Source organism: Bombina bombina, chromosome 4, assembly GCF_027579735.1.
Source record: "Bombina bombina isolate aBomBom1 chromosome 4, aBomBom1.pri, whole genome shotgun sequence".
NCBI lineage: Eukaryota > Metazoa > Chordata > Amphibia > Anura > Bombinatoridae > Bombina > Bombina bombina.
Genome location: NC_069502.1, coordinates 660,921,252 through 660,941,770, shown reverse-complemented (window position 1 = coordinate 660,941,770; position 20,519 = coordinate 660,921,252). Strand labels below are relative to the sequence as shown.

Genomic DNA, 20,519 nt, shown 5'->3' with positions numbered 1-20,519 from the left:
TGCAGTAGATTTGGAAGTATAAGTATTTAGTATAAATTTCAAATGAGCGGTAGATTTTTTTTCGGACAAATTTCAAAGTTATGTCTATTTCCACTCCCCCTGTATCATGTGACAGCCAGCAGCCAATCACAAATGCATATAGTATATTCTGTGAATTCTTGCACATGCTCAGTAGGAGCTGGTGACTTAAAAAGTGTAAATCATGAAAGACTGAGCACTTTTTGTAAATGGAAGTAAATTGGAAAGTTGTTTAGAATTTCCTGCTCAATCTGAATGATGGAAGTTTAATTTTGACTTGAGTGTCCCTTTAACAGTGGAATTAGAAATGCTTCCACTGCAAGGTGCAAACCACTGCGTGAAATAGAACTGACCTTGTAGAATTTAAAATAAAGTTTTATCAACAGATGACACATATAAAGCTATAAATCGTTACCAAAGTAAGAATAAAACAAAAAATAAAAAGATGACTGCTGATTACTACAGTAACTGTGAAACCCAATGGAGGTGCTATAGCTTAAATTGCTTGGCTGCCACTAGAGTCATATTTCTAATATTTATTGTTCATGTTTTGTTCAATGTGGAAACAGAAGTGTGATTTCAGAAGTGCACAGCATGGTCTTGTCTTTGAGGTGATGCATCAAGGATCAAGATACAATTTCAACAGCTTCTGCAGGTGTAACCTTGACAATCATTATGGAGCAGAAAGGAACAAGAGAAAGAAAAGCAAATCTTTTAATGTAAAATAATCTTCTATACAAAAACAACAGGAACAAACTGATTCTAGTTTAAAATCTGTAAAACACAAAATCTTTTTTAAGAGACATTACTCATTTGTCCTAAATGCACATCTTTTATGATTCATTAGTTAAGTCAAGTACTGAATAACAAAGACCTACATACAAAATAAATATTTTAAAACCTGTTTAAAACTTTAGTATAGTGGGTAAATGTATCTTATCTTCCTTATTTTTTGCCAAATAAGGCTAGCTGTACTAGGAAGCCTGGATTGTTTTTTGGCCTCTCTAGAGAGTATTGGACATGCACCATTTTACTCAAGAGCAACATATTTTACAACAGCAAAGCAAAATAAATAATGCATGTATATCGCCATATTGTTTTACTATACATACTTAAAGGGATATGGAACCCAATGTTTTTCTTTCATGATTCAGATAGAGCTTGCGATTTTAAGCAACTTTCTAATTTACTCCTATTATAATTTTTTTTCAACGTTCTCTTTGTATCTTTATTTGAAAAGCCAGAATGTAAACGTAAGAGACGGCCCATTTTGATTCAGCACCTCTGTAGTGCTTGCTGATTGGTGGCTAACTGTAGCCACCAATCAGCAAGTGCTACCTAGGGTCTGAACCAAAACTGGGCTAGCTCCTAAGCTTACATTCCTGCTTTTTCAAATAAAGATACCAAGAGAAAGAAGAAAAAAATAATAATAGGAGTAAAAGAAAAAATTGCTTAAAATTGCATGCTCTAAACCATGAAAGAATTTTTGGGGGGTTTCATATCCCTTTAAACATTTTACATTATAATCAGTGTTTCTTTAAAAAAAAAGATTTTATAACTTTTGAAATAAAATATATATGCATGCAATCTCTATGATCCAAAAAAGTTATTTAAAATTCAAGTCTCTAAAAATAGTGAAAAAAGCCAGTTGAAGCAAGCTTACAAAATGGTATTGGTATTCATGTATATATATATATATATATATATATATATATATATATATATATATATATATATATATATATATATATATATATATACACACACATAAAATGGTATTAAAGAGTAAATGCATGCTAGACATAGTGATGTATTCACAGCAAAGATTAGCCTTACAATCTATCAATGATTTGCTCCTTAAATTGGTTGTTGAGTTTTTCGAGTGATCACAATGCTATATTGTTTCATTTGTTAAAAACCCACCACCACCAATGAGTTTTCAACAGAAAAGCTCCCGAAAAGGACTTTTTGTATGTTAAGTACCGGTTTTCAAAATAGAAACTGGGAGGTCTCCCAAAACTGACTGATACAATAGCCCATTCACCCCTCTTAAAGTTGGAGGAAATATCTATTCATGTAACCCATTTGTTCAATCTGCAAGGAAAATACTCATTTGCATGTGTGACATTAATCTTTTGTCATCAGAATACATCCTCATCACTATGACAGAGGGATCTTGGCTTGATGGGCATACTTCTACTGTTACTCCAAGACACCAACATCTACAAATGGCGCGTTTTTCATTCTTATTTGTAATACTTGAGTAAAAGTCTCAATAGCACTGTGGTTATTGTCACTAACAGTCCTGGCATCTTTAAAATTATGTTTTAAAAGGGGATTGAGAGAGAAAAAATCTATGTATGTATGTATACAGTTATATGTCAATATAGATGTAGAGAAATATATATATATATATATATATATATATATAAAAAATGTAAATTTATATATATATATATATATATATATATATATATATATATATATATATATATATATGAATTTAGCACGGCTGCACTATCCGACCTCCAGATGTTAGCATGTCTCAGGCTTTCGCTTGAGCGATAACCTTTTATTTTCAACTTAATATGTATTAATATATTTTATGAGCACAAAAATCAGAGTGCTATTGATTTAACCTGATCAGTGTTAGCATTTAACAGCACTAATATTTTTGGGCTCCACTTGTAATCTAGGCCTGAATATGCAAAGCTTTATTAGTTGCACACAATTTGTAATCTTGGCCTTAGGGGCCTATTTACTATGGTGTGAGCAGACATGATCAGATATAGCAGATCATGTCCGCTGCACATCGATAAATGCTGACAGCATACGCTGTCAGCATTTATCATTGCACCAGCAGTTCTTGTGAACTGCTGGTGCAATGCTGCCCCTTGCAGATTTGTGGCCAATTAGCCGCTAGCAGGGGGTGTCAATCAACCCGATCATATTCGATCAGGTTGATTTCTGTCCCCCGCCTCAGAGCCTGAAGGCTCGCCGGAAACATGGGGCATCAAGCTCTGTATGGAGATTGATAAATATGCCCCGTAGTCTTTTGAAAACTGCATTTCCCAATTATCTGCTATGTGTTACTAATTCGTTGTTTGCTTTTTTAATTTAGATTTTTTTTTTAAATTTGCTATATATTACACCATATTATTATACCATATTTAATGACTACTGCTAATAAATGGACTAAGAATCACAGTATTTTATACACTTTACAATATATTTCTATGATCATACAACTAAAATAATGCATTGAAATTGATGTTATCTAATTTTGACCATTAATTAGCAATAGTTTCCTGGAAGCTTCCTATAAAAAATGTAATTTAGGGTATATTTTTCTGCATGTATAATAGAAAATGTAGCAATTATGACACCATTATCTATGTAATTGTAATCTGAGTTCATGGCCAATAATCTCCGACCATACATCAGTTCAGATTCTAATTTAGGCTGTGGGGCCATATATCTGACCTGATCTCTCATTAGAGCATACCACTGAGCTGATCTCTCATTAGAACATACCACTGAGCTGATCTCTCATTAGAACATACCACTGAGCTGATCTCTCATTAGAACATACCACTGAGCTGATCTCTCATTAGAACATACCACTGACCTGATCTCTCATTAGAGCATACCACTGACCTGATCTCTCATTAGAGCATACCACTGAGCTGATCTCTCATTAGAACATACCACTGACCTGATCTCTCATTAGAGCATACCACTGACCTGATCTCTCATTAGAGCATACCACTGAGCTGATCTCTCATTAGAACATACCACTGACCTGATCTCTCATTAGAGCATACCACTGACCTGATCTCTCATTAGAGCATACCACTGACCTGATCTCTCATTAGAGCATACCACTGAGCTGATATCTCATTTAGATGTATGATTTGCACAAATGGGGCTACAGGGGATGAAAATGGATGATGTATGTGATTTAAACGATTACTTTCACATATAGCTAGCAAAACATTGTTACTATTTTGGTGAACACATTTTATTTCATGTATGTATCTTAGTGTGTTTGATTAAAAGTATGTGTTGTGTGGTTGTAGGTTAGGGACCCAGGGAGGAAGAGACCTTGACGTGGCCCTGGGACAATCACCATTTGGCTAAACACTAACACTTCAATTTTTCTTGTAATCTAACTGTATTCTTGCAAGAGAGTTCCAGATTTTCTATTTTTTTCACATTTATATGTAAATAAAATATTTTCTCATCATATTGCAGCCCTGGTTTTCAAATCATATTTCTCAAGTCCTGTCTAAGCCTCAGCACTTACTTGAGTCTCTCTTTTGACACCAATGAGCTACCATATTTAAAATTATGAGCAGATCATGTGTACAACAAGCAACTCTGTCTGCTTCACGTGTTGCCACTACTATTATTACGCTTAGGGCAATTTTTTTTTTTTACTCCCTCCATGGAAACATTTCTGTGGACACCCATGAACTCAGCAATGGTTTCTCAAGAAGTATTTCAGGGCTTAGCCAGTTTTCAGAATAAGATGCTGGCATAATTTGTTGTTAAAGGGATAGAAAGGTAAAAAATGATATGGGTACATTTCTATTTGAAATATATATATTTTTTAAATATTCTTCCATTAACAAAGGTGCTTTTATTAAAAGTTATGGCTATTTTTCTGCAGCATACGCACATAACCTGTGAAGGGCTGTGCACCAGTATACAAATAACACCACTTTTTAGAGAGATGGCAATGGTGTGTTTTGCTAGTTAGTAGGTAATATGTGTCATACAAGCCACCGCTGTCTCAATGAGAACGTGTGGTGTTTTAATACTGGTGCACAGGCCTTTACAAGATATGTGCACATGCTGCAGAAAAACAGTGATAGCTTTTACTAGAAGCATTTTTACTAATGGAAGTATATTGCAAAAATGTTTATATTTCAAATTGAAATGCACCCATACGCATTTCATTTTTGACCTTTCTCTCCCTTTAAGCAGAAGCATTTAACACATATACATTATTTTCCTTCTATTGTCTTCTTTCTTTTCCATACCTTCCAAAGCCAACCCTTTTTTTCAATAATTGACTTTCTTCCAGTACCTGGTATTATCAGCTCTTCCCATATGATGTCTTTCTACTGGAGTTTAAAAAAAAAAAAATGAATATTTATAATTGTGTCTATGGAAGTGCAAGAATGCCAAGTGGCTCTTTTTCTGTCTGCCAGTGTAGGTAGCTGTTTATATTGGTCACAGCTCACTATTTTCTTTCAGGATTTAGAGGCACTTATACCAGTAGATAGAGACAAGTGGGAAGGATATTGTGTGATTCCCTCGCTATATATTTATGTGTGCTTGTATGATACTTGTACTCTTTACAATTTGTGCTTAAAAGAGTTCTTTGTAGGTTTTAATTACCGGGAATTGAATTGCCGTGACTGAACTAACGTATCCGCTCTTTTCTTTCATTGTAGCATGCGTGCATGAAAGCTTTGTCCTTTCATTTAGGAACTTTCCTGTCACCTTGTATCATTAATTACTGTCTGCTAGAAGAGTATTTCAGTCTGTGTGATTAACACCTTCTGTTGATCATTAAGTTGTCCCTTGCTGGGACTCCTCCAGATAACATATGTACTTAGTAATGACGAACTGTAAAGCCTAGATCCCTGTTTGCTAAATTAGAGATATAGATTTTCCTCATGTTATGAATATACATAATCAACATTATGCCTATGCATACCTGTTGTGAGTCTAACAGTAGATAAATCTTATTTTGGGCTATTTGTAAAAAAGGTAATGGTATATTTACAAATGTCTCTATATACTCAATGTATTTTTATAGAGAATAGCACGTAGCAATAAAGTTATGCATTGAAAAAGATCTGTCTACAAAAGGAATGTTTTAAATCATTTTATACAATTGTTTTGGTGTCCCAATTTACAAGGTTTTTGAAAATTAAAATAAGGGTTCAGATATACACCCATTCTTTCTGTGGTTAATTACATTTAAATTAACTTCAGTTCTGATCTGATAAATAAAAAGTGAATGTATGTTGTCTTGTGGCTTTGAGACCACAGAGCGGATCAGGTCCGAGTCCGACAGACCTCGCTGAATGCAGAGAGCAATACGTTCTCCCCATTCAGCATTACACCAGCAGTACTTGTAAGCTGCTGGTGCAATGCCGCCCCTGCAGATTCGCGGCTAATCGGCCACCAGCAGGGGGGTGTCAATCAACCCGATCGTACTTGATCGAGTTGAATTGTGGCGATGTCTGTCCACCTGCTCAGAGCAGGCGGACAGGTTATGGAGCAGTGGTCTTTAGACCGCTGCTTCATAACTGCTGTTTCTGGCGAGCCTGCAGGCTTGATAAATGGGCCTCTTTATCTTGACTAAACGTTTTTTGGTGGTTACATGTTGAGTTCACTGTCCCTTTGTTTAATACAGAAACAGACACCTAATTTTCACCTAAATTACAAGTTATACGCTAAACCGGTGCATAAATAACGCTAAAAATTTAGCGTTACTGCACTTTCCATAGCGCTGCCATTAGTTACAGTTAAAAAAAAACCTTCTTGTGTTGTGCGTCAAGGTGCGATAAGCTCCATACAGCACAAAAGTCAAGGCCTGACTTGACATGCTTGTACACTTTCTGCCCCATAGACATCAAAGGAGAAAAAGTGTTAAAAAAACACACACCTGCGATTGCGGAATGGCGATAACTTTAACGCATTCCCAATTGATGTCTATGGAGACAGGAAGGTTATGTAAAAACATAACACCCTAACATAAACCCTTAGACTAAATACCCTCAATTTGCCGTCCCCCGACATCGCCAACACTAAATAAAATTATTAACATCTAAACTGCCGCCCCCGATATCGCTGACACTAAATAAACCTATTAACCCCTAAACCGCCAACCCTCCATACCACCAACACTACAATAAACCTATTAACCCATTATCCACCGCCCCCCCCCGCATCGCAAATACTAAACTACACCTATTAACCCCTATACCGCTGGCCCCCCACATCGCAACACACTAAATTAAACTATTAACCCCTAAACCTAACATCGCCTAACTTTAAATTAAAGTTACCATATAACTACCTTAAAATAAATAAAAACTTACCTGTGAATAAATAAAAAAAAACTAAGCTTAAACTATAAATAAACATAACATTACTATTTCAAAAAACTAAAATAAACTAAAAATAAAAAACCTTTAAATACAAAATTAAAAAATCCTAACACTACGAAAAAAAGAAAATTACAAAGAAAAACAAAGTCTAAAATTACAAAAAATAAAAAAAATCTAAGATTACAAAAATAATAAACGAAATTATTCAAAATAATAAAAATGAAACCTAATCTAATACCCCTATAAAAACAAAAAAACCACCCCAAAATAAACCCCCCTAATATAACAATAAACTACCAATAGCCCTTAAAAGGGCCTTTTGTAGGGCATTGCCCTAAAGCAATCAGCTCTTTTACATTAAAAAATTGCAAAGTACCCCCTAACAGTAAAACCCCCCACCCAACCCCCCAAAATAAAAAAAAAACAACTCTAAAAAAACCTAAGCTACCCATTGCCCCTAAAGTGGCATTTGTATGGGCATTGCCCTTAAAAGGGCAATCAGCTCGTTAATGCCCATTCAAAAATAAAAAAGCCCTAAGCTAAAAAAAACAAAACACCCAAAAAAACCTAACACTAACCCCAAAAAATGTAGTCACCATTTCTGAAGTCCGGTCATCCGGAGTAAAGTCTTCATCCAGGCGACTACATCTTCATACAGCGAAGGGACATCTTTCTTAATCCTGGTGGCATGAAGCTGTGGCGGCACAGAGCAGGTTTGAATGACAGCACGGACATCCAACACGGAGCCTCCTCTTTATGCTTTCTCCGCTGCACACTGAAGATTGAATGCAAGGTACCACTTTTATATTGGGGTACCTTGCATTCCTATTGGCTGAAATTTTGAAATCAGCCAATAGGAGGAGAACTGCTTAAATCCTATTGGCAGATTTAAAGATTGAATGCAAGGAACCCCTATTAAATTGGGTTACCTTGCATTCCTATTGGCTGACATTTTTAAATCAGCCAATAGGATAAGAGCCGCTTAAATCCTTTTGGCTGATTTGAACAGCCAATAGGATTTAAGCAGCTCTCATCCTATTGGCTGATTTAAAAATTTCAGCCAATAGGAATGCAAGGTACCCCAATTTTAATATAAAAGGGGTACCTTGCATACAATCTTTAAATCTGCCAATAGGATTTAAGTAGCTTTCATCCTATTGGCTGATTTCAAAATTTCAGCCAATAGGAATGCAAGATACCCCTGCTCCGTGCCGCAACAGCTCCACGCCACCAGGATAAAGAATAAAGATGTCCCTGCACTAGATGAAGATGTCACCGCCTGGATGAAGACTTTACTCCACCTTGAAGAAGATGGATGTCCGGACTTTAGGAACGGTGAGTACATGTTTTGGGTTTAGTGTTAGGGTTTTTTTGGGGTGTTTTTTTTTTTAGATTAGGGCTTTTTTATTTTTTAATGGGCACTAAAGAGCTGATTGCTCTTTTAAGGGCAATGCCCATACAAATGCCCCTTTAGGGGCAATGGACAGCTTATGTTTTTTAGAGTTAGGTTTTTTTATTTTGGGGGGTTGGGTGGGTGGGGGTTTTACAGTTAGGGGCTACTTTGTAATTTTTTAATGTAAAAGAGCTCATTGCTTCAGGGCAATGCCCTACAAAAGGCTCTTTTAAGGGATATTGGTAGTTTATTGTTAGATTAGCGGGTGTTTTTATTTTGGGGTGGCTTTTTTGTTTTTATAGGGGTATTAGATTAGGTTTCATTTTTATTATTTTGGATAATTTCATTTATTATTTTTGTAATCTTAGAATTGTTTTATTTTTTCCGTAATTTTAGTCTGTTTTTTTGGAATTTTCTTTTTTCGTAGTGTTAGGATTTTGTAATTTTGTAATTTAGGTTTTTTATTTTTAGTTTATTTTAGTTTTTTTAAATAGTAATGTTAGGTTTAATTATAGTTTAAGCTTATTTTTTTTTTAATTTCACAGGTAAGTTTTTATTTATTTTAAGGTAGTTATATTGTAACTTTAATTTAAAGTTAGGGGGTGTTAGGTTTAGGGTTTAATAGTTTAATTTAGTGTGTCGTGATGTGGGGGACCAGCGTTTTTTTGCGCTAATAGGTTTATTTTAGTAATAGCGATGTGGGGGGTTGGCGGTTTAGGGGTTATTTGGTTTATTTAGGTATTTGCGATGCGGGGGGATGGCGAATTAGGAGTTAATACTTTTATTTAGGTAGTTGCGGTGTGCGTGGGCGGCAGATTAGGGGTTAATAGGTTTATTTAGTGTTGGCGATGTGGGGGGTCGGCGGATTAGGGGTTAATCGGTTTATTTAGTGTTTTCGATGTGTGTGGGTGGCAGATTAGGGGTTAATACTTAAATTTAGTGTTGCCAATGTGGGTGGGCGATGGATTAGGGGTTAATATTTTAATTTAGTGTTGGCGATGTAGGTGGGCGGCGGATTAGGGGTTAATAGGTTTAATATAGTATTTGAGATGCGGGGGGATGGCGGTTTAGAGGTTATAGGTTGTTTATGTTAGTGTACTTTGTAACATTTTTGTTATGAGCTTTGTGAAACATTTTTGATTTTGCAAAATCCATAACTACTGGTTTTTGATAGCGGAATGGATCATGGCGGTATAAGTTATAACGCTAGCCTAATAGCCGCACTGCACTTTTATTTCAAAAGCAGCCAAGCATAATCCTTGTCATAGCTTTCAGATTGCAGCTCAGACTCAGCTTACAACACAGTTTTTATATCCTTATTACATGGAAATAAAGCTGTTTACCCAAGGCCACATGTAGCAGCTATTATGATTAAACTGGGATCTCTAACATCAAAGCCGCTATTGTTCCATCCCAAGCATATCTCAATGGCACAACTCGTTGTTGCACTGCACCTTGTTTTTTAGGCCTGGCAACATACCAAACAAGTGACATAATTGTATACAATTTTCTCCACTCCCTGTTGGTAAATAATATAATCCATAACCTTTTTAACTACAGCTACCCCATTGAGACAAATGACCATGTAATATGTACAGGTAAGAAAATTTAAGCACTTAATTTCTTTAAACAGCAACTAAAGCAGGCATTGCCCAGCAACAGGATCTGTGATAAGTGGAGCCACTGTGATTGATTTGTATATGGTTTCTGTCATGTCATGTTCCTGTACATATTTTTCAAGATTACTTTAAAATAACTCTTTATAACTTATAACTCTTTATAACTTCCATACACATTGATGGATCAATTAATGTTTTGCAAGTTTATTTAATGTTTTTTTCTTAAAACAAACATTAAATAGTATTTTTATAGCTAAAGTACAGCCAGCCTATTTAATTACAATGGCCAGTGCTACTGGGAGGGTGGAGCTTTAGTTTTCTACCCTAGGTTTCAAGTAGGGAAAGGGGTGATTATTTTCCCTGTGTTACAGACTAGGGGCCTATTTATCAAGCTCGGGACAGAAATCAACCCGATCGAATATGATCGGGTTGATTGACACCCCCTGCTAGCGGCCGCGAATCTGCAGGGGGCGGCATTGCACCAGCAGTTCACAAGAACTGCTGGTGCAATGATAAATGGCGACAGTGTATGCTGTTGGCATTTATTAATGTGCGGCGGACATGATACGCTACATCATATCATGTCCGTCCGCACTATCATAAATAGACCCCTAGGAAAGGGTTTATTGCTATATAAAGTTGCAATGTGTGTTATAGGCAGGATGGGGGAAAAAAATTATGTTTTGTGTATTATTGTCAGGTAGGGGTTTAAATATTGTGTAGTGTTACTGGCAAAAATGGGGTTAAATTGACAATAAACTTAACAAATGAGTATCCTGCATATGAAAGAATAGTATTTTAATGGAAGTGCATATCTGTGTACAACTCATTGCAGAGACGTTGGGGACAATGTAGCGTATCATGTCCGCCGCACACCGATAAATGCCGACAGCATACGCTGTCGGCATTTATCATTACACAAGCAGTTCTTGTAAACTGCTTGTGCAATACCACCCCCTGCAGATTTGTGGCCAATCGGTAGCTAGCAGGGGTGTCAATCAGCCCAATTGTATAGGATCGGGGGGATTGATGTCCGCCGCCTCAGAGCAGGCGGACAAGTTATGGAACAGCGGTCTTTACACCGCTGCTTCATAACTTCTGTTTTCGGCGAGCCTAAAGGCTCGCGCAGAAACAGGGGCATCAAGCTCCATTCGGAGTTTGATCATTTGGCCCCATTGACTGAAAGCTTAGTGGGTTGACAGGAAAAGCCTCCTTCAGTACAGCAACAATTATTCAGGACAGGGGCATATTGTTAAATTTTGAAATGCTTTCTTTTCTGTGCAACAAAGAAAGAAATATTTGATGTTTCTTTAAATACTTTTTTGTCATTGTGTTACAGACAGGAAGGGGGGCTAATCACTGCCCTGTATGTGGTAGATGATAGGAATTAATAACTAACTGAAATATTAGTTCACTGCAATTTCTTTACATGTTATTTATCTGCATGTACAGCTGCATTAAAGGGATAGTCTACACTAAAATTGTTATTGTTTAAAAAGATAGATAATGCCTTTAATACCCATTCCCCCGCTTTGCACAACCAACATTGATATATTAATATACTTTATAACATTTAAACCTCTAAATTTCTGCCTGTTTCTAAGCCACTATAGACAGCCCCTTAATCACATGTTTTTTTTATTTGCTTTTCACAACAGGAGACTGCTAGTTCATGTGGGCCATAAAGATAACATTGTGTTCACACCCAAGGAGTTATGTAATATTTAGCATAACATAGTACTAAATGCAAGTCAATAGATAATAAATAAATAAAAAGTCATATGATCAGGGGGCTGTCAGAAGATGCTCAGATACAAGGTAATCACAGAGGTACTGTAAAAGGTATATTAATATAAATGTATTGGTTGTGCAAAACTGGGGAACAGGTAATAAAGGGATTATCTATCTTTTAAAACAATAAAAATTATATTGTAGACTTTCCCTTTAAGGAAATGAAGAGTTGTTAGGTAAATGACTAATGGCATGTGTTTCCTGAAACCCACCACTGTAACACAGAAAATGAGGGCTTGAGGGAACACGGTTTACATAGGCAACCAGAGCAATGGTGAAGGAGACACAGCATACTTATATGCAGATTATCTTACTTACAGCTTGTCATTCCACCATATAGAATGTCCAGAAATGAGGAAAATCTAATGACTTTTACTTAGCACAAAGGACAAAAAAGTAGCACTTTATCCAAGAGTCTTAATTCTTTCAAGTTGTCACAGAAAATTCTGTGGTATAGATGTCTGCAACTGTAGGTTTTCATTAGTGGCTGATCCTGGGGAGGAGAAAAAACTTATGTTGCTTACATTTCTTTACTAGCTTTTGTAATTTGGAGGCCTCACCAGCCTGATCATGGAGGCCTGCTAGCCTCAAATTTAGAAGCTCTTCTGTAGATATAGAGCTGGATTGGAGACTATGGCGTAGTTTCCAAAAAAGGTGCTAAATTGTGGAAACTGGTGATAAAAACTTTTATCTTCATTAAAGTATATGGCGAATTTTTATGTTACCAACAGTTTCCAAACTTTACCACCTCAATGTAAGGTAGGCCTAAGACATTGGAAGTGGCAGTAGCCTCAGTAAAGGGTGAAGATACTATAAACTCTAGAGACCAGGACTTTCAGTAGCTTCCTAACATGGAAAAATTGAAAGACAACTCAGTACCTGTTTACTTTAAGATCAGATGATTCCCAAATAGTATTCTCACAAACCAACTGTTTTGTTATGTGTTATATATGTTATGTAACTAAGCATGTGTTACCTCCCATGTGTTATTCTCAGATGTTACTTGATGCTATATCAAGGGTGCCAGAACCTACAAAATATTTAGTCTGTGGTTTTTTAGATGTTATTATGAGTACAATGTCATGTCTTATATAAGTCTTTGTGCCTCTGCTTTTCCAGAGGCAGCTTATATCATATTAAAAGTCAAAACGCATCAAGGAAAGAAAGTTAGGATGACATGACATATGCACTATAAAGTGACAGATTTATAATAAACCTAATGCAAACACTATTTTACACTTCAAGTGAATGAGAGGCACATAAAACTAAGATCCTCATTCAATCTGACTGAGCAGTCTGCATACTCACCGGCTCATAAAAATATGAAATTATTTTAGCTGGCATTTTTGGAGTAAGAGTTTATGTAAAAATTTCAATTTGAAGTGATACAAGGTGTTTCAAAGCCTTGCCTTCTGCTTCTCAATACATGCATAATTAATAATACAGAAGTTGTGACTTCCATGTTCTTTAAAGGAGCATAAATCTCAGATAAGAAAATGCTATTGTTGTTGTACTATTGCTTGTCTATAAGCCAAGTCCCGAAGAGTTGTTAAAAACATAGCTGCCAATCCTGAGCTGAACACAGCCCTTGAGCCTATCAGGGGCAGAATATGTTCATAGCTACTGGCTTTCATCAGCTCTAAATACATACAGAAAGAGAATAGCTCTCTCAGCAACGAACACCAGCTCAATAACTTGTTAGCTTGTTATATGATGATTTACCACCTGGGAGCAGCCTCTTTTAGTCCAATAATGCTTTTCACAGTAAGGAACTTTCCTGGAGTATATTAGTCTGATCCCGCCAAATAAGATCAGTCCAGCCTAAAATACCAGGCAATCCCTCTCTGAACAAGGAACACGGCAACCCTTGATGATTGTTTCTGCCTTCATATGGCCGCTTCAGTAAGTTGCAGCCTTATTCCTCTAAGCACATTGGGCAAGGAGTCCAGTCTGGTTTCCCCCATCACCATTAGGGAGACTTCCCCAGGGTCATAATACAAATACATACAGAAAGAGAAGTGCTCTCTCAGGAAAGAACACCAGCTCAATACATTGTTCTATGTCAATATACCACCTGGGAGAAGCCCAGCCCCCGAAATACCAGGCAATCCCTCTCTGAACAAGGAACACGGCAACTCCAGGTGATCGTATTTGGCCTTGTCAGAGAGTCCACATCTGGTTTCCCAAGGCCCATAATACAAATACCTACAAAAAGAGAAGCGCTCTCTCAGGAATGAGCACCAGCTCCATAACTTGTGAACTTGTTCTATGGTGGTCTTGATCAGCTCTAGTGCAGAAGTTTATTGCTTTTAGGGAGTTAAACACATAACTATATTCAATCAACAGTGCAATAAAAATGTATTAGACAATTTTCTTATTGCAGTCTAATGTCAATTTAATAAGAGAATAAAAGAAATGTACTATTGTAATACAGGATAAAAAAAAAACATAAAAATAAATTACAGTGTAAGAGATGTAAACTGACATACCCTATTTAGGTATATTATGTTAAATAATTTTTCATAACGGATTCGATTACTCATCAGTTCCAAAATATCAACAAGGAATTTGTTATTGCTCTACAAATAACTGATAATAATAATAATTCAAGTAATGTAAGTTTTTTTTTTTCCAATGGTTTATGAGGTAGTATCAGTATTTTCCCTGTGCTATGGTATTAATAACAGGTGACATATAATTTCATATGAATTTTACCATTGGACTATCATTTGATTGCTGACCTTTCACAAGCACATATTTTGCTTGTTCTATTATGGCTGAGGCAGGATCTCCAGTCTCTCTGGTTCATGTATTAATCTGTGCAGTCTATATAACATGTTGAGTGAACATTAATAAAATATTTTATAGAATAGCACTTCAGTCCAGTCTTGGGGAGGACTAAGAAGATTCTATAAAATCAACTCTTTGTATTTCTACTTTCCTATAACAAAACAATCACATTAGAATTCTCTGTACTCATTTTCAGATGTTGCTATGAAGACAGAAGTCAGAAATGACTGATGTGGAACCTGGGGTCACAGATTTTGCATCATCAGGAAGAGCTGGTAGAAGAAATGCCTTACCAGACATTCTGGGTTCTCCAGCTGGGACAGACACAGCTGACCTCCCACAGAAACTAGCTGAACTATCAATGTCACAAGGTAACTATTAAAAACATTTATCATTCATAAGAGAGAGCTTAAAGGGGCTATGTTTAAAGGGATACTAAACCCAAATTTTTATTTAATTATTCATATAGATCATACAATTTAAAACAACATTCTAATTTACTCGTATTATAAATTTTTCTTCGTTCCCTTGCTATCTTTATTTAAAAAGCAGGAATGTAAAGCTTAGGAGACGGACCATTTTTTATTCAGAACCTGGGTAGCGCTTGCTGATTGGTGGCTAAATGTAGCCACCAATAAGCAAGCACTATCCAGGGTGCTGAACCAAAAATGGTCCGGCTCCTAAGCTTTACATTCCTACTTTTCAAATAAAGATAGTAAGAGAACAAAGACAAATTGATATTAGGGGGTCAATTTATCAAGCTACATAACCTGTCCGCCTGCTCTGAGGCGGCGGACAGAAATCAACCCGATCGGGTTGCTTGACACCCCTGCTAGCAATTATGCAGGGGGGGGGGCATTGCACCAGCAGTTCACAAGAATTGCTGGTGCAATGATAAATGCTGACAGCGTATGCTGTCGGCATTTAACGATGTGCAGCGGACATGATACGCTATATCGTATCATGTCTGCTCGCACATTAATAAATTGACCCCTAGGAGTAAATTAGAAAGTTGCTTAGAATTGCATGCACTAAATGACTCATTATAGAAATGTTTAGTATTCCTTTAACATTTTTAAGCAAATAAAGACCAAATATGCTGAAAAGTATAACCATACCATCTAAAAGACATTAAACTCAAGAAAGTATATGTTGCATATCAAAGAGCACTTTTTAAACATCTTACAATATGTTTGGTAGGAAATAAAGTTTACACTAAAGATATTTAAGTTTATTTTAAAACTAAAAAAAAGTGTGTTTGTACCCAAATGATCTCAAGGACAGAATGAGTACGTATTGGTTAATAAAGTTCAATCCCCCTGCCCTGTTTAAGGACAGTAAGATGCTCCATAGACATAAAACAAGAACATTAAAGAATTGTTTGGGGGTTTTTTTCAGCTCAGGAACATCTATTATCAAGAAAAAGAAACACTTTTGACAATGACATTTCACAATTGAAGTTACAATCAAACATAAATATATATGTCTTCGTTTGACAATAGCAGAACCATACATAGACAAGTTTATTACTCTTCACAGTCAGATTAATATGGTGAATCAATCTTAAGAAATATGAAACCATCTCATGTTTTGTTTTAGAAGCTATGATAAAAAACGAAAAAGTGGAAAAAAAAACACAAAGGAGAGAAAAAAAAGGGAAAATAATAACTCTCCATTTGGTCAACTAATACAAAAAAAATCTGGTTTACTGGAAATCTGAGCTGGTAAATTCCTAATGCACTTCTCTATAGTTAGTGATCCACGTATGTGGAAATAGGTCTAGTAGGACCAGTTCCGTAAAAATGTTAGAAGACAGAAAGGGGAATAAAATCCTTTTTGAATAGATATTGGGTATGACTTGATAATAGGCAACCATCCCGTCAAAACATTTTTGATTCTTTTCTCAGAAGCTGAATGAAGATCGAATGATTCATATACAATTTAGGCTTGGATTCCCTTAAAAATCTGTGAAAGACCCGGAGCAAGATTAGCTTTCCAATTTTTCACTATAGAATGTCTGACTATCAGTATGATGGTGTTACAGCACCCCCAAGCATAAAAGGGTTAAACCACCATTTAGTAGATCTTCCCTTACAGAGACACAGGTAGCTACCGCAGAACACCAAACTCCCGAACCGGAACCTCACAAATAGCTGCTAGCAGCTGAACAGGAAAAGCACCCCAGTGGCTTACACTCCTGGCAATCAGTCTCTAACAGCATACAGTAAATCCCCCAAGAACGAGACAAAGCTCCGTGTTGGTGGTCAAGCAGTGAACAGGAAAAAAAACTCATTTATTGAGGGCTACATGCCCGGTATTTATGCATGTCTCCCACCTGGTAGACACTCCCCTAGGGGACCAGATTTGAGATTGGGACGAGTATAGTACATTAGCCAATCACAGTGACTCAGGCATAAACGCTCCCCTTTGTACCAGTAAACCCCTCTTCTCTATCCTGGGGATAATTGGGAAGAAATACAATTACCGGGAAGGATAAGAATATTTGCAATGTTTAGTGATATTTATTTCAGTGTAAAAATAAAAACATACAAACAATTTTCACCAATAGTATCAGCCTTAAACGTATAAATGATTACATAAAATAATTTAGTAAAATACTGAAAGGATGAAAATCTTTTTGTAGAGAACCTGGAAATAGCATTATACTGCTTAAGCTGGTAAGTGTTAAAAGAGTGGAAGTCTTTATTGCGGCAATTGTATGCTCGACAATTAACTGCTTATTAAGCTTCGCTGTTATGTCCTTCGTAAATGTTTATGTGTGGGTGTGTCACTAGGCAAGTTTTTGGAGTCGGCAAAAGTAAAGTTATAGAGTACTGCTTTGTGATTGGTGTGATCCGCTTTTTACATGAACTTTCTTAATGTACTCACAGTTACAGGTGTCTTTAGCGTTTTTTTCTGTTCGTCTATCTCTGTTGTGTTTGATTTTCGTGTTGTCCCTTTTTTTTGAGTGCCTTTTGTCCACACTGTCAGGCCCATTTATCAAGCTCCGTACGGAGCTTGAAGGGCCGTGTTTCTGGCGAGTCTTCAGACTCGCCAGAAACACAACTTATGAAGCAGCGGTCTAAAGTGTCGGATCAGGTCCGCAAGCCCTTTGATAAATGGGCCCCAACGTGTTCGTGGTGGAGTGAATGCTTGAATAGTTGCAATGGTGTGTGGTTACTGTTACCACTCCTAAATCTTCCAAATAGAAGGGAGTTAGCTCCGTACTCTCTTTGTTTCAGAGTACTTTCCTTTGCAGGTGTCAGCAGGTTCCTTCTTGCTGGCTGTTATTAAGTGTGCTTCTGTTGTTTCTTGGCGGTCCGAAAAAAGGACTAAGTAGTTTGCGGTTTATTTGTGGAAACGCTTAATGTTCCTTTCAAGCGTTATGTTTGTAGATCAGATCAGATGTTGGCTTTGCAGTCCACTACAAAAGTGAACATGTGGAAATCTTCAAGGTAGCAAGGAGTTAGCAACGCATTTCAGCTGTTTAAAACAGCCTTTTTCAAGCATGTCCTTGCCATTGTGTGTGTAGGGTTTTTATACCCCATGTTGTGATTCTACAACATGGGGTATAAAAACCCTACACACACAATGGCAAGGACATGCTTGAAAAAGGCTGTTTTTAACAGCTGAAACACGTTGCTAACTCCTTGCTACCTTGAAGATTTCCACAAGTTCACTTTTGTAGTGGACCGCAAAGCCAACATCTGATCTGATCTACAAACATAACGCTTGAAAGGAACATTAAGCGTTTCCACAAATAAACCGCAAACTACTTAGTCCTTTTTTTCGGACCGCCAAGAAACAACAGAAGCACACTTAATAACAGCCAACAAGAAGGAACCTGCTGACATCTGCAAAGGGAAGTACTCTGAAACAAAGAGAGTACGGAGCTAACTCCCTGCTATTTGGAAGATTTAGGAGTGGTAACAGTAACCACACACCATTGCAACTATTCCAGCATTCACTCCACCACGAACACACAGTGTGGACAAAAGGCACTCAAAAAAAAGGGACAATACGAAAAAAAAAAAAAAACAACAGACACCTGTAACTGTGAGTACATTAAGAAAGTTCATGTAAAAAGCGTATCACGCCAATCACAAAGCAGTACTCTATAACTTTACTTTTGCCGACTCCAAAAACTTGCCTAGTGACACACCCACACATAAACATTTACGAAGGACATAACAGCGAAGCTTAATAAGCAGTTAATTGTCGAGCATACAATTGCCGCAATAAAGACTTCCACTCTTTTAACACTTACCAGCTTAAGCAGTATACTGCTATTTCCAGGTTCTCTACAAAAAGACTTTCATCCTTTCAGTATTTTACTAAATTATTTTATGTAATTATTTATACGTTTAAGGCTGATACTATTGATGAAAATTGTTTGTATGTTTTTATTTTTACACTGAAATAAATATCACTAAACATTGCAAATATTCTTTGTGAATACTTTATTGTATCATAAATTGCGCCACATCAGATCCACAAATAATATCTGCAATCTTTACCTAGGCTCAAATATATCCAGACATATATAAATATATTAACTTGCTTATTCAATACATCTATGAGATTATAGCATATTATATTGATTCATCCGACTCATGTTTTTAGGTTGGCCAACCTATTTGTTTTAACTATCTGTTTTAAATATTTGTTTGAACTAACAGTGATTTAGACTATATTTTTATTTCAAACTTTTAGATCTAACTGTTTGTATCTATATTGTGTTCAAAATAAACAGAATTTATTGATTCAAATTACATAGTAAGACTATCTTTCCATATCGGGTAATTAAGCAGTAGCGCTTAAGAGTCTTATCCTTCCCAGAATTTACCTACATTTGAAGTTTTTGAGATTACTTCTTTTAGACTCAATAGCTTTTACCCCCACAGCACATAGTTTATTAACCCATCTCACCACAGAAATCCAATTACCTCCATGGATAGAGGAAAGACGCCCTTTTACAGGATACAATAGAAATACCTTACGTAACCAAATAAACAATCAAACACAAGAAAACAATGGATTCCTTCCTGGCACCTAGCAGTCTGGACTCTGGAGGTGATTAAACAAGGTGAAAGCGTATCACCTAAACCTAATTACGGTAAATAATAGCTGATGCCAGGAAACCTGTCTCAGAAAATACAGTTTCTCAAAACTGAACAAGGGGAGAGTTAACCCCTTCAGTACTGTTTGATTCACACCCTGTACCTATAATGAGCACAGGGTGACTTAAACATAATGCCCGAATCCATAATCCGTAGGGAGGTTGACAGTTTCAGCGGTGTTCGGGAGATTAGAAAAAACAAATACGAACGGGGAAGTACGAACAGGAAATCATACGAATCCACACGAATTAACCAGGAGAGCCACATAGTTCCAGGACAGAGGGGTCTGTCACACGGCTCCCTCCTGGTGGGACACCCGGCTTTCGTGTCTTTGTAGGGGAAAATCAAGCGTTTCAACATGGGGCCATAGTCTAGATTGGTCTTTTCACATCTCTCCCTTTTCCAAAAAGACTAACAGGGTATCTGACCTCCTGCCAGTCAGTGCCCTGGTTAGTCCAGGAACCCACCCATAAAACACAATTAGTAGTACAGCCCACCCACAATAAATAGTTACTACACCTGAGTACGGAGAAAACTTGTCCATGTCCAGGTGCCTCACCACAGCTGTGTGGGGGACTGGTACGCTGAACTGGTGGGTTGCGAGGTGGGCAGAGACCAGCTGTACTCTGCCCGGGTGCCAGCACTACCACGGAAGTAG

The 20,519-nt window shown here is 36.8% G+C and overlaps 1 protein-coding gene across 3 annotated transcripts in view; it reads left to right on the top strand.

The window, feature by feature from the left end:
• Positions 1-20,519, top strand: part of PKIB (cAMP-dependent protein kinase inhibitor beta) — a 351,180-nt gene that overhangs the window by 304,271 nt on the left and 26,390 nt on the right. For all 3 annotated transcript variants that reach the window (XM_053710778.1, XM_053710780.1, XM_053710779.1), the window contains one exon: positions 14,938-15,112. In XM_053710778.1, the coding sequence (XP_053566753.1) occupies positions 14,965-15,112 (148 nt within the window). In that variant the 5' untranslated portion in view covers positions 14,938-14,964. The remainder of the gene's footprint in view (positions 1-14,937; positions 15,113-20,519) is intronic.